This window comes from Carassius gibelio, chromosome A5, assembly GCF_023724105.1.
Source record: "Carassius gibelio isolate Cgi1373 ecotype wild population from Czech Republic chromosome A5, carGib1.2-hapl.c, whole genome shotgun sequence".
Lineage (NCBI taxonomy): Eukaryota > Metazoa > Chordata > Actinopteri > Cypriniformes > Cyprinidae > Carassius > Carassius gibelio.
Window position 1 is genome coordinate 38109500 of NC_068375.1, and position 15211 is coordinate 38124710.

The following is a 15211-nucleotide window of genomic DNA, read 5'->3' on the forward strand; positions in this document are numbered from 1 at the left end:
TCTCTTGAACAAGTAAAATCTCAGTTTGTTCTACTGTAAGTGAATAAAAAGGCTGATTTACGAAAGCATTAAATTATTATAATCATTGTTTAAAAAAAACAAGAAAAACATGTGCTGCAGAATTCCCAAAATGCAATGTTCATTCTCCTATTTCTGATTATGTTTGTGTTATAGACTAATTATTAGATAAACAGCTGAACTACAGACAAATCCTGAAACATGTTCTGAAGTCAAGCTTAAAGTCATGCATTTGCCGGCTTAGACTACATAACCGTCTCGTACGTTGGTGAAATATAGGTTTAAATTTTCTTTTATTACATTTTGGCAGTTGTATCAATATTATTGAAGTGCGAGTTAGTGAGACTGAGTCTTAGGAGAGCTGGCCTACTTTAGCGTTTCGGCTGACAGTGTGTATGCATGTGCATGCATCTGTCGTTCCTCCAGTCAAACCCTCAGTGAAGACTGGATTGTTCTCTGGCTCGGAAAAGGACAGCTGGTAAAATAAAGAATGGAAGGATGCAAAGATGAAAGAGCCAATAGATGGGATAGAGGTAAAGCTTTGCAGAAGAACAGTGCAGTGAAGCCTACAGAGCAAAAAATGACTTTGGTTTTGATTTCTTGGACACTTCACCCATTTAGAGTTAGTTGGACATCTCATGACAGTGGTTTATGTCAATGTTGCTATGTCAGGTGACTTAGGAATATTTTCAAATTGCCAAAGTGTTTACTCAAGGAAGAGGTCACAGTTGTTTCTGCACATAAAGCTGGAATATAAGCTTTTTTTAACATACATCAACCTAAATTCATCTAGACTTTATCTGATTTTGAAAGGACATTCTTGGCATTCTTCAAAACTGGTAAAATGTGGTAACATAATAATAAATACCAGTAATTGTGATCAGATAGATAAATGCCAGATAATACAGAAAGGAGATGTTTATTACAATTTCTACCATATTCAGACATACAGTTCATGATGGGAAAGCCTTTATTACAGTCATTTAAAATATTATGTAATGCCTCATAATACAATACAATCTGAAGACAGTCCCTGCTGTTCTCCTGGCTGAGACGACCGATGTGAGGAAACCAGATTGTTATGCTTCCTGTGGTTAAACAGCATGGCCATATCTGTTTGATAAAGTCAAAATGAAACCTTTTTTTTCAGAGGTTATTCTTAATTTTATCCATCAGGAATTTATGGGATGGTGAAAAGTTTCGTGTAAGAATGGAGACAGGTTGGTTTTAAAAAGGCTGCAATGTTGTAACCTAAAACATTGGCTAAAAAAACTACAGTATTCAACTGATGATCAACATTAACTAATAACTGATATGGACAAGGTGATATAAGCAGGAAAAAAAAGATTTCAGGAAGAGTAACGTATTACATTTTTATTAAATAAAACAAACATTTTACTGTGTTCAGATGCATGCATATGTTTGGTAGTGGTTAAAAAAAAAGGTGTAAAAACTGTAGCAAAACCAGCATGTGGTAAAACTGCAGTTCCTTTCTTCTGAAGAAATGTAATACAGTAATTCACCTCAAAATCAATATATATATATATATATATATATATATATATATATATATATATATATATATATATATATATATATATATATATATATATATTTTTTTTTTTTTTTTTTTTTTTTTTTTTTTGCAGAATTGCTTGCATCCATTAGGAAAGTTTGCAAAAACATCACATTCTCATCGAATAAAATCATCTCTCTAGACAATATATATATATATATATATATATAAATTATAATTAAATTCAGTAAAACACATGCAGCCATGTGCAAACTTATATTTCAATATGTTCTTTAGCTTGTAAATAATTGTATTTATATATATATAAATTTAATTTGCTTTTGTGAACAAGCTCAAAGTACCATTCAGACCTGCTTGTGTGTGTGTGTGTGTGTGTGTGTGTGTGTGTGTGTGTGTGTGTGTGTGTGTGTGTAGCATGCCATAGTGCTCAGGGTTTCTTTGTCGTGCTAGCAGTCACTGCGCTGCCTGTGTTAACAGGGATGTTGATTTCAGAGCCCAGGATGGCAGGTTTGGGCAGAGGAGCTTCAATGGTCAGGACGCCCTCAGGAGACAGACAGGAGGTGATCTTCTCAGAGTCAACACCAGAGGGCAGACTGGAACACAAGACAATCAGATTACAGTCACGAAATCATAGCTCCAGACAAAAGGTCACGAAAGGTCGTCTTTAGACAGTCATCACATCAAGTTTTACATCTGTATGACTCTAGAGAATAGAGAGATATATTTTTTGTCTTATTTATTTAATTAGGTCTAAAACTACTATACTAAAAATGGCTTAAATCTTAGATTTATAGGAGTATGTTCTATCTAAAATAAATAATATTCCAGTTTTTCTGCTTTAAAATTTCACGTTTAATTAAATGTGTTACTTGCCATTTTGTTGTAATTTTGAAATTGGCCAACAACTTCTAAGTGAAATTTGTTTCTAAACATAAACTTGTCATTAAAGTATCTGAAATAAATAACTTTTACAATGAATGCAAATGCAAATGCACAAAAAAAAAAAAAAAAAAAACTTTTTCTACTTCAGGATTTCTTGTATAACTCAATGGGTTACTTACCATTTCTTTGTAATTGTTAAATTTAGTAGCAATTTTTAAGTACACTTTTTACATTTAAGTATCTGCCATACACTCACAAAAAAATGCAATTAAGAAGATTTCAAAAATGCATTTTGAAGCTCTTGAAACTCAATTACCTTAAAATTAACTTAAAATAAGACCACGGACATTTTCAGTTCTTTTAAAAACAGATGTGAAATACTATGCAATGTGATGCATGATTCATTGCCAAACCCGTCCCCCCCATTTAGTGTTCTCAGGACACTGTGACTCTTGATCCTCCCTACCAAGTGTGCTTCGTGTGCAAATCTGTAGCATCTCGCTACTTACGTGTATTTTCTGGTAAAACATCTGGACACAAAGCCATGTTCATCTTTCCTCTCCTCATGTTTGCCTGCAAGCAAATCACATGGAAAAGAAAAAAAACACACATAAATGAATTATCTTTAAACGCCCTCAGATTCTTTAAAACAGCAATGACTGAACTAATATTTGTCTTTTCTCCAACATTGGATGAAATGATCTAAGTTGCTATCCACATATGGATATCCATGATGACAAGATTTGTATTATCAGTTACCATTCACATTCTTCAGAAAATGTACAAATCTGGTTATTTTTTCAGTTTTAGTGTCACACGTCACAATCATGAGGGTTTGACTCTAATGAGTCATGTTTAAGTTTCCTCTTGTTTGGTGATGTGTATCTGCTAACCATCTCTCTTTCTTTGGGAAATTTCTTCCACAAAAAGAAACGTTTTGGTATATCATAATTATGACAGAAAATGTCAAATTATGAGACACAAAGTCAAAGTCATCGGATTAAAAGTTTAAACATTGACAAAAATTATGAGATACTAAGTTGTATGTGATAAAACTCAGTTATGACCAAATAAAAAAGCATAATTAATACAAAAAGTGCAAATTATGAGATACTAAGTCATAATTATGAGATACTGTAATATTTAAATTCTAACAAAGAGTCCAGATGATGAAAAGTCATTATTATGAGACAAAAAAGTTATAATTGATACAAAAGTCAAAATTATGAGATACTAACTCATAATTATGTGATAAAACTCAGTTATGACAAAATTATATGAGATACAGTCATGACCAAATAAAAAAGGCATAATTAATACAAAAAGTGCAAATTATGAGATACTAAGTCATAATTATGAGATACTGTAATATTTAAATTCTAACAAAGAGTCCAGATGATGAAAAGTCATTATTATGAGACAAAAAAGTTATAATTGATACAAAAAGTCCAAATTATGAGATACTAAGTCATAATTGTGATAAAACTCAGTTATGACCAAATAAAAAAGCATAATACAAAAAGTCGAAATTATGAGATACTAACTCATAATTATGAGAAAAAAGACAACTATAACAAACGTCAAAGTGATACCAAGTCAGAATGATGAGATAAAACTCAATAATGACAAAATGTTATGAAATACAGTCATAATTTAAAAAAGTTGAAATTCTGACATTAAAAAGTCAAAATTATGAGATATTTAATCATGAGAGAAAAAACTAAATTATTACATAAAAATATTAAATTATGACATATACTAAGTCATAATTATGACATGAAAGTTCATAATTATGAGTTTTATCTCAAAGTTTTGACTTCTTTCGTCATTGATTTTAACATCATTTATATATTTTTTTCTTTTTAATATAACGTCATATTTACGTTTCCTTATGTAGCAGTAATTGGCTTCCGTACCTCCTGGACATTTCCTTCCAAAACAACTAAACAAATCAGCACTAATTACCTTCCTGAATGTAAAATATTAACTTTTACAGTAGTTTCACACACTACAGTTTCCACAAAAAACACACAAAATGTCTGGATATGATTCGTTATATAGAGAAGATCTTCAGCCCTAACCTGAGTTCACTTTTCTGCATCATGTTTAAATTCTGCTGGTGTTTAGGTGATTTTTAGTGGATGTATGAATCAGTTCACACAGGTGTAAAGAATCACGTTAAAGAGAAACATCATCCACTAACTAACCACAAACAAACACAATACTGACCGTCTTCAACACTACATCTATTGCAACTGTATCTCCGTGAAACCGAAATAAGCTTATTCTTAAGAAATGCATTTTTCTCTGCAACTTGCTTTATTTATTTTTTTCTCTTGGATCGAATGCAATGACATTCAGACGTTTGTAAGGTTGACTTGAATAGTGTCTTATTATTTTAAATGATGGCTAATTTATTAAATAAGTGCTCACCAGTGATCTCCACCACTCCATCTTTGGTCTTCACCGTCAGCTCCTCTGGGGCGAAGTGATTGACATCCAGGCTGATCTTCCAGGCTTCCGGCGTCTGCTTTATCTCAGACATTCCTGAGCTCATCTGTCGGGAAAGAGCCCGGCTGTAGTTCGGGGGATGCATCATGGTCGCAGAGGGGGACATCTGAGCCACTGGGCTCTGCATTAACGGAGCCATTTCAGAAAATCCAAAGGGCCGGATGTATCCAGGCCAGTGTGTGCTAGGAAAAGTGGGCATCTCCTCAGAGAATGGAGGCATCCCGAAAGCTTGATCAAAGACCCGGCTGCCCTGGTACCAGTCGCGGAAAGGGTCCCAGGATGGGCCGTGCATGAAGCTGAAGGGAATGCGTCTCTCGGCCATGGCTGAAGATTGTTCTTGCTCTGAACGTTTTCTGGAAAGTGCTGTGTCCTGTTTGGAAGTGCTGAGATTTATATTAACCTCATGCTCAGCAGACACTCCCCTTTCCATGCTAATGAAATGCCCCCTCCCATCCAGATATTTATAGAAGTGACTAGAATGTCTATTCAGGGACGGCTTCACACAAGAATGGAATCCAAGGCAAAGGCCTTCCCAAAGTCAGCACAGTTCCTTTCCTGGATGGTTGAACCTGTCTGACTGTCTCACAAACACATTCTCTTATCATGACACAGACGCAGAGGAATCTGGAGATCAGTGTAAAGCGCACAGAGCGAGTCAGCAGAAACCCAAACCTCTGATAACACAAAGATACAATAGGTGACCAAACACATGCACTGATTTACAGGAGGAATTCAATGAATGTGCAAAGAAATTTAAATACAGCCAAGCAGGGTTACACTGAGAAATATATATATATATTTTTATAAATAAATATTTTTCACTCAATTTTTACTTTTAACTCTGAATTTTCTTGGAATTTCACAAATAACTACTAAGAGAACATCAGTTTACACACTAAATTATATATGCATGAAGTACAATAATAATAATAATAATTTAATAAAAAATAATTATTTTCTTGTAAAATGTGAACTTATTTAATTATGTCATGTATAATAATTAACCAAATGTATTTTATTTCAGCAAATATTAATTATTTTGTTTGTTTAATTAACTTAAACTAGTAAATTACCTAAAATGTAAACAAATAATAACAATAGAACCTCCTTTTAAATAGCTAGATGAATAAAAATAATTTTCAATAATATTAATTAATTTACACACTTCTATCTAAACTTAGCAGCTTTTGAAATGTTCAGGAAATACAATTCTGGAAGTAACTACTGGAAGGCGTTGAAGAAATGACTAGAAATGTCATTTGAGCCACAGGACTAAAAATACAACTGATCCATTTTCCCAGGTGATCGGCAGAAGTTTGTGAAAGAGCAGGAACCTTCCAGACTCAAATCCTGATCACATGACCTTTACTAACTACAGCATCAGTGACGCCATCTACTGCCGAAGACGCTGAAGACTCTCAGAAACCAAAGCTAGGACATCTAATGTATAAAAATAGTACAAAAAGAACACTGTATGATATGTGCTAGTATTTAATTCTACAGTAAGCACTACAAACATGTTATTCCAATATTGGTTATACATTATTATAGCTTTTTATTAATGATTTGAATAAACTTATATTGTTATATTTTCAGTTTTTTATGAGCTATCATCAATTTTTAAATTACTATTTAGAATGTTTTTCTTCTTTATATACTATTTAGGATACATTTTATCTGTTTTATTAATTTATTTATACACTTATATTATATAGTTATAATTTATATTATTAATACATTATCATTGTTAATCTATTGTTGCGATTATTATTATTTATGTTTTTAATTAGCTTTTATTTTTATATTTTCAGTTTTCTTTTTAAGATGTTTTAGCTATTTTGTTATGAGCTGTTTATATATATATATATATATATATATATATATATATATATATATACTGTATATATATAAAACAGCTCATAAAAAAAAAATATATATATATACACATATATTGTTCTTTTTTAACTACTATAGGATTATTTAGTTTTTTAGTATTTATATTTTTAGCTTTAGTTTATTTATTTAATTATTTATAAACTATGACAGGTTTTATTGTTTTGAATAAGCTTTTAATTTTTTTTATTTTCAGTTTTCATTTTAATCAGATTTTTAGCCATTTTCTATGAGCTGTTGTAATTTTTCTATTTTATTTTTAAAATACTATTTTGGATTAATTTGTTTTATTTCTTTTGTTTTTATTTATTTATGCACCATTATAGTTGTTTTTATTATGTTTAGAATTTGCTTGCATATTGATATTTTCTGATTAAATTTATGCAAAAAACATTTTTTTAAGATTTTTTTATCAGAAATTTTAGAGCGTCAACCACATTTCAAATTAAAAAAGTTTTTCATCTAATATTTTTATTTTATTTTATTTATTTTATTACAGCTTTTATTTCATTCAACAAAAATGTTTTAATAGTACTTTTCAATATTAACCCTGACAAGAAACAAACAGAAACTCAAAATCAAGAAAAGCACATGAATATGATCCATTTGTAGACACTTTTATTATGTGTTTAACTATGTCTGGTCACTAAATCTACTGACTACAGTTGGGAATTTAGAGCCATATCAACTCTTATGATAAACCCAACAGCTGATTGTAAAATCATATAACACTGAAAGAGGAAAACTGAGCTCCATTCCTGCATCACAGTGTTGAAGTTCAATGTAATCTGGTTCCTTTATTAGCTCTTTCCAGAAGAAAACACTGACAAAGACCACTTCAGTCTCCATTTGAAGGAGTGAATGACAGAATAAATAGTACAATAAATTATAATAAATATTAGCAAAATGCAAACACATAAAACAACAATCAGTCATCTGTTCGAAAATTCAAATTCTGCATTAAAGGTCAACATGAAACTCATTTTATTTCCAAAATGTGATGCATTTCAGAGTGCAAGATAAAATAAAAATAATGTGCATTGATGAATCATTCAAAATGAGACCAGAAACATCTTTTTAGAAATCAATTCTTATTTCATGTTGACTTTAAAGAACGCAGAAGCTCGTCATTGGAAACAATCAAAAATGTGTTTCCAACCTACTTATAAACTCCTTATAAAAACCTTATAGCATCACACGAATAAGTCACTGAATAAATATGCTGAAAAACACATGTATGTGAATATTTTTGCAACCTGGTTTCAGGAAAGTGCACCTACATAGAGACGCAGGTTAAAACAACAGAGTTCAGACTGTACATGGTGTCTATATAACACAGAGCTCTATTTATATGCACTAAACACAGCCAAAATAGAAGTGGAATACTGTATATAATAAGAAATATCACATCTCTGAAAGGGACTGGCATTACAGGTGCATCAGATATGGATTTGCCAAAGAGATCAGAGAGTAAAGGACTGACCCAGAAACACAGCCTCTACTCTGCATCATGCCCAGCTTTACCACATTCAAAGCCTTTATATTTAATCCGCTATATAACTTGGAATATATAGTGCATAGTTTACAGCCAAAACTTGCAGTGTAAATATTAAAATGGAAACATCCTGATATACACTCATTATAATACAACTTTTAAAAAAACATGAGTTTTTTTAGTTACTAAATGGGTGAATCTCACAAAAACTGTCAGTCAAAAAAATTTGAATTTAATAAAGATTTATTTTTATAATGACTATTATTGCAATACACATTTAAACCACCCAATTCTCAGTAGGCTAATATATATAAAAAATCTTTCAAAAACTGGAAGTCCGTTTTTTTTTTTTTTTTGATCCCAAAGGGAAAAAGATTAATTGAAGCATGTATTTTTATTATTATATTACTATATTTTTTTCAAGATTTAATTAAACACATTTAGACCACCTACTGTGAGTAGCTTAAATAAAACTTTGTACAAATATATAATTTTAATTATTAATAATTAAATAAAACCTATTTATATTAAATAAAATGTTTATATATATATATATATATATATATATATATATATATATATATATATATATATATATATATATATATATATATACATATATAATTTTTATTTAATATAAATAGGTTTTATTTAATTATTAATAATTACAATTATTTATTTATATATATATATATATATAACAAGAAATATAAACCAATATAAGTGTAAGTCTAATAAGCAACAAATAATAACAATATAACAAAAAAAAAAAACTAATTTACTATTTTATTTATTTGAGCAACTATATATCCATTTGTTCAAATGTTGGGGTATACTTGATTGTTATGAAAATACAGTCACAATTGTTTGTGGTAATTTATTTGTTCGACATCTAATTGCTTATTTCTAAATGACCTGGACATTTCTTTATGAGATTCACCCAAATCATAAGCTACTGGAAAACCGAATGGTTTGTTTCTGCTTCCGTTCATCATGTTGAGTCTGAATTGTCACTGTAGGAATAAAGTCTCTTGATTTGGAGATGGTTTTAGTCTCCGTCACATTAGTCTCTCATTGTTAATCCAGTTTTTTGGTTATTTTTGCAGCGTGGAAGAATGTCAGGAAAAAGTGCTCATCTCATCTTTGTTCTTCAGGCCTTTTAGTCTTTAAATAGAGACATGATCGATGTGTAACGTTGAATGCGTTTTACAGTGTTTGACATTTACTCAGCAACTCTTATTGAGTAAAACAAAAGCGGCTGATTTTAATCTGTACAGACTGCCTGTGTTTTACAGTGTAACATCAAATATATCATTTGCATTAATTTACATCCTAAAATGCTTTTGTTCACACTTCGCTCAAATCCACTCTTCACTACTGTTATTATTTTAAAAGTCACTGTGGAAAGAAAGGTCATAAACATATGATTTTATGCATTTATGCTGTTTAAACTATAAAGAATGGTATGGAGTGGATTTGAGTCAGATACACAAAAAGACTAATAAAATTATTAATAAAAATTCAATTTTCTGACCGAACAAAGCCTATGCTAAAGGTGAAGTGTGTGATTTCTGCATCACCAAACATAAGCAACAAATTGAATTATAAAAACATAATCTCACAAAAATAATCATGTTTTCCCCTTGAATATAGTATTATAAATATTAAATATATTATTATATATCAACAAGTTTGAGTCTGATACTCAGAAAGCAAGAGAAAAAAAGAAAGAAAAAGAAACAAATAAACAGCAAGAATGATAATATATTCCCAGTATAAATATGTAAACATTTTTTAATTATATGGATCAAACTTTAGCAAGCAAAATGACACAAGATATTAAGTCTTGTTTTTTTATTTTTTCTATTTATCAAAATTAAGTGTGGTCAGGAAAAATAATATTTTCGACCTTAAATTAATTATATTTTTCTGACCCCACTGGCAGATATTTTTTTCTGGTTTTAAGCATAAACTTAATTCATTGTGTTAATTTTGTCATATCAAATATTGCATTTTTTTCAGTTTACCCTCTCAAGTAATTGTATTTTGATTTAATAATAAATATATGAGTGACCCTGGTCCACAAAACCCAGTCATAAGGCTCCATTTTTTGAACTTGAGATTTATACATCACATAATTTTTACAATACCTTTTCATTTCTCATTTGTATGTTTTTTTTATTTAAATTTCATTTTATTTTATATTTCATTTTGTACATTGTTTATGAGTAGAATTACTATTTATTTATTAACTTTTTAAATCTAATTTGTTTTTATTTTAATATGATTTGTATTTATTTAAAAAAATAATATAATTACATTTTTAATATATATATATATATATATATATATATATATACATATATATATATATATATATATATATATATATATATATATATATATACATATATATATATATATATATATATATATATATATATATATATATATATATATATATACATATATATATATATATATATATATATATATATATATATATATATATATATATATATATAATTATTATTATTATTATTATTATATTTAGTCTTTAATATGATTTTTTAAATTATGCATTTAGTCATTTTAAACCATTTTTACTTGAACTTGAGCTTTATACATCATCTTTCCATCGATGTGTGGTTTGTTATGATCGAACAATATTTGTCTGAAATACAACTATTTTAAAATCTGGAATCTGAGGATGCAAAAAAATCTAAATATTGAGAAAATCATCTTTAAAGTTGTCCAAATGAATTCTTAGCAATGCATATTACTAATCAAAAATTACGTTTTAATATATTTACAGCAGGGAATTTACAAAATATCTTCATGGGACATGATCTTTACTTAATATCCTAATGATTTTTGTCAGAAAAGAAAAATCTATAATTTTGACCCATACAATGTATTTTTGGCTATTTCTACAAACACACCCCAGAGACTTAAGACTGCTTTAGTGCTCCAGGGTCACATATATCTGTACCAGAGCACAAAATAAATAGATAAATTCTGAGTCATAAAATCATTTGCATCCAGTGCAATTAACCCACTTCACCCCAGACATGATTTTTGTTCAGTCAGTCCATCCTAACATGTATGCATGCACCGTCCCCTGATACCTGCTGCACTAAATCTGCACGTTATATAGTGGTTTTCCTCAGCACAGATGCTGCAGTAGAAAGGTGTTTCTCCCGTCTCCCCCTGTGTACCTTCTCTGGGTCTCAGAATCCGGGGCTGTCGGAGCTGCTTCGGCTGTAGTAACTGTGCGCAGGACTCGGGCTCCTGGAGCGACTGCGACTGCGACTGGAGCTGCTGCAGCTGGAGTAACTGCGACTGCGACTGCGACTGCGACTCGAGCTGCTGTAGCTGCTGGCCGAGCTGGAAGAGGACGGGCTCGGCCGGTAGTACGGGATGGGACGCTTTCGTGCACTGCGGAAAAGATGCAAGAGGGAGTTCATATAATACAGACACATAATCGCATAAAAAGCACCTTTAATACCACTTTGACCACTCAATAGCATGACATTTATATACTGTGACGTCACTTTGCATAAAAATGACCATGGTTTGCAATGCAATATATTATAATATGAAACAAAACTAGATTTTTGGATTATTGCTAGAGTTAGAAACCATGGTTGCTTTGGTGCATTTACATTGGTTTACGTGGGAGCTAGTTTCCTGCTGGTCCAATGCAGTCTACTAGCTTGAGCAAGCTGGTTTACCAGGTCAGTTTGATCCTCACCAGCTCACCATCATTCATCTTTTAGATGCCACAGACCCCCAAATAGGACCATCTTAAAATTTCAAAGGTATCTATATAGTTATTCTATCTATCTATTTTTATATCTACAGTATACTCTTACTGTATTTGTGACCCTGGACCACAAAACCAGTCATAAGGGTAATTTTTTTAAAATTGAGATTAATACATTATTGATGTGTGGTTTGTTCGGAGTACAATATTTGTCTGAGATGCAACTATTTGAAAATCTGGAATCTGAGGATGCAAAAAAATCTAAATTTTGAGAAAATCATCTATAAAGTTGTTCAAATGAAGTTCTTAGCAATGCATATTACTAATCAAAAATTAAGTTTTTATATATTTACGGTAGGAAATTTATAAAATATTTTCATGAAACATGATCTTTACTTAATATCCTAATGATTTCTGTCATAGAAGAAAAATGAATAATTTTGACCCATACAATGCATTTTTGGCTATTGCTACAAATATACCCCAGAGACTTCAGACTGCTTTAGTGCTCCAGGGTCACATATATTTCATTATTACAGTTACATTATGATGTTGTTTTTCTACTCATTACTGTACTGAACTGTAAAATATATTACTTATTCATTCACTTATTTTTTTTATTATAAATGATTTCATTATTTATTTATTTTTAAAATTTTAAATTTTTTAAATTGTATTATTTATTTAGATTTTGTTATCTTAGAATAATCATTTATTTAGTAATTTTTGTAGATATTTTAATAAATGTAATTATAAATAATTTTTTTTAAATGTATTTAAATTTTTAATTTCTGATTATTTTAAATTGTTTTATTTAAATTTTATTTTATATTATTTTATACTACACTGTTTTATGTAGTATTGTTATTTATTAACAATTTTAAATCAAATTTTAATTTATTTTAATATGATTTGTATTTATTTTAAAATTGTATTATTATTATTATTATATTATTTAGTCTCTGAGACAATTTTGATGATTAAATAATCCATTTAGTTATTTTTTAATCTGATTAATTAAATCAACTTTTTTTAATGCACATTTTTCACACTATTTTTTCCCCAAAACACTTCCCAGACCCCAGTATGAAAAGCCTTGATCTAGACCAGATTATGACCACATTGGACCAGCTAGAAATCATAAAAAACTAGCAGGTTTCAGCTTTAACATATTCCAAATAAACTCTATAATCTCAGTCTGCCTTTTAATGAACGTGAACGTATCACTATGTTGTGGTCAGAGCGGTGGAAGTGGCAGCGTCCTGCAGCCGTGATTAGTTTCTGTAAGAGAAAATGTCTGGGAAAGGTTCAGCTTTGGTTAGTGAGTGTTAGAGCATCATCATCATGTAAACAGACAGTAAATACACAGATGAGCTCTGTCTCCAGTGAGAAAGATCCGTTCTTAGACCATGTTAGACACACATTCACACCGCAGTAGTGTTCAGCGTTTGCTGTTAGCTGTTAGCAGAGACGCTCAATCTATGCCATACACTTCTGTAGTGAGCAGTCATTTTAATTCACTTTAACATCATGTTTCAATAATCTTCCGTCAACGAAGCTTCATAAATGTACTAACTAATGTTGACTAACATACTAAAACTTTATTCATTTTTTAATATCCTATTTTTCATTTTTTTGTTAATATATTAAATATTTATATTTGAAAGAATCCATTTATTATAATATAATAAATATTTTTTATAATATTAAAGTTGATTTTATAATTTGTATAATATTTAAGTTCAGCAAATATATTGAACCATATTTATTTTAATCTTATTTTTTATATCAGAATACATATTTATTTTATAATATAACAGTTTTTTTTATCACTTTCATAATTAATTTAATTTTTATAATTAAAGTTGTTTTTTATACATTTTTATAATATTAAATTTATAATATAATAATTTTCATATTAATCTTTAATCATATTTTAAAGACAGTAGAAGTAATTATGAAATTACACATAAGGATGTACTCAAGCCCTACTTAAGTATTGCATTAAATATAAATTTAATCAATAACATATTTTCATTCGATTGTTAATAACACGCAATTAAAAGTGAAAAAAAAATACATTCAGTTCACACTTAAGTATATTATTTCCATAATAAGCATTATTTTTAAATGCATGATGTTCAGAATTCATTTCTAAAAGCTCAGGAAAAAATTATATAACTATTCCTAAAAATACAATAGCACTGAAGTATCACATTGTCATCTAAGCAATACATTAACATCAAGTTATGAATTAATTGTCATGTGTGCTTCATTTGAATAACACTGTTTATCGATGTTTTTCGGAAGGTAGTTAAGTATACGACACTGAACTCATCACAAAGCATTCTGGCTCTTAGCATCTCTGTGTCAGTGAACTGTTCGGGACTGTTAGTGTTAATCTGTGAAGAGTAACGACCCAGAACTCGTTTAGTGGTGAGAACGACGAAAGCAGAGAGAAAGGGAGTGAGACAGAATCTAAAGAGACACAGATAAAGTTGTACTCTTGAGATGCTGAGAGCTGCTTCAGGAGTCCTGATGCGTGACAACATCATTCTGGTGTGAGGTCATCAAGGAAACCTTCATAAAGGAGAGAGTGAGTTCAAATCCTGACCAATCAGAGCTCAGCGGAGAAGACACACTGTGGGAAGTCATAGTTTACATGAGGATAATAAAATCATTTATAATGCTTTTGAACATTCTTCCAGGACACAGTCCACTTTAGAAACCTGACAATTGTAATTAAAGAAAATTGAGTACTAGCCAAATAGTTGCTATAAGTGAAAACACATGAGTGCAGAAATCCTGCATTACACAAACTGGCCTGTAGGTGACACTGTTTCTTTAATTTGCATGATCCATCCCATTTAACCATTTTGGTTGTCGAAATTAAGCTGAAATAAAATAGAATACATTTCTTTGGTCAAAACCAAAATAAAAGTAAGTAATACTTATAATTAAGTACTTTAAATTTAATATACTTTAAAAAGTAACAATAAAGCACATAACAGAATTAACTACAAATTAAACTAAAATTAAAAAATAAAAATATAAAAATAAATAAAATTTTAATAAATACTAAAATAGCATATAAATAGCATTAAAGTAA

At 29.7% G+C, this 15211-nt stretch overlaps 2 protein-coding genes across 2 annotated transcripts in view; both read right to left on the reverse strand.

The window, feature by feature from the left end:
* Positions 1 to 1675: 1675 nt before the first annotated feature.
* Positions 1676 to 5334, reverse strand: LOC128014874 (heat shock protein beta-1). Its single transcript, XM_052598566.1, has 3 exons — positions 4871 to 5334; positions 2947 to 3010; positions 1676 to 2148 (listed from the first exon to the last, which is right to left on the reverse strand). Exons 1-3 carry the CDS (start codon positions 5268 to 5270, stop codon positions 1983 to 1985), a joined length of 630 nt encoding a protein of 209 aa, XP_052454526.1. The 5' UTR covers positions 5271 to 5334; the 3' UTR covers positions 1676 to 1982.
* A 3681-nt stretch (positions 5335 to 9015) lies between these two features.
* LOC128014861 (serine/arginine repetitive matrix protein 3-like) overlaps positions 9016 to 15211 on the reverse strand; it is a 62976-nt gene continuing 56780 nt past the window's right edge. Inside the window, exons 14-15 of the mRNA XM_052598547.1 lie at positions 11555 to 11774; positions 9016 to 9734 (exon numbers count right to left, since the gene is read on the reverse strand). Coding sequence (XP_052454507.1) covers positions 11567 to 11774 — 208 coding nt within the window. The 3' untranslated portion in view covers positions 9016 to 9734; positions 11555 to 11566. The remainder of the gene's footprint in view (positions 9735 to 11554; positions 11775 to 15211) is intronic.

Coding starts and splice junctions, on each gene's coding strand:
- LOC128014874 (XM_052598566.1), bottom strand. CDS start 5,270: ATGGCCGAGAGACGCATTCCCTTCAGCTTCATGCACGGCCCATCCTGG. Junction 3,011..4,870: donor TGGAGTGGTGGAGATCACTG/GTGAGCACTTAT, acceptor ATTTGCTTGCAG/GCAAACATGAGGAGAGGAAA. Junction 2,149..2,946: donor TGTTTTACCAGAAAATACAC/GTAAGTAGCGAG, acceptor CTTGTGTTCCAG/TCTGCCCTCTGGTGTTGACT.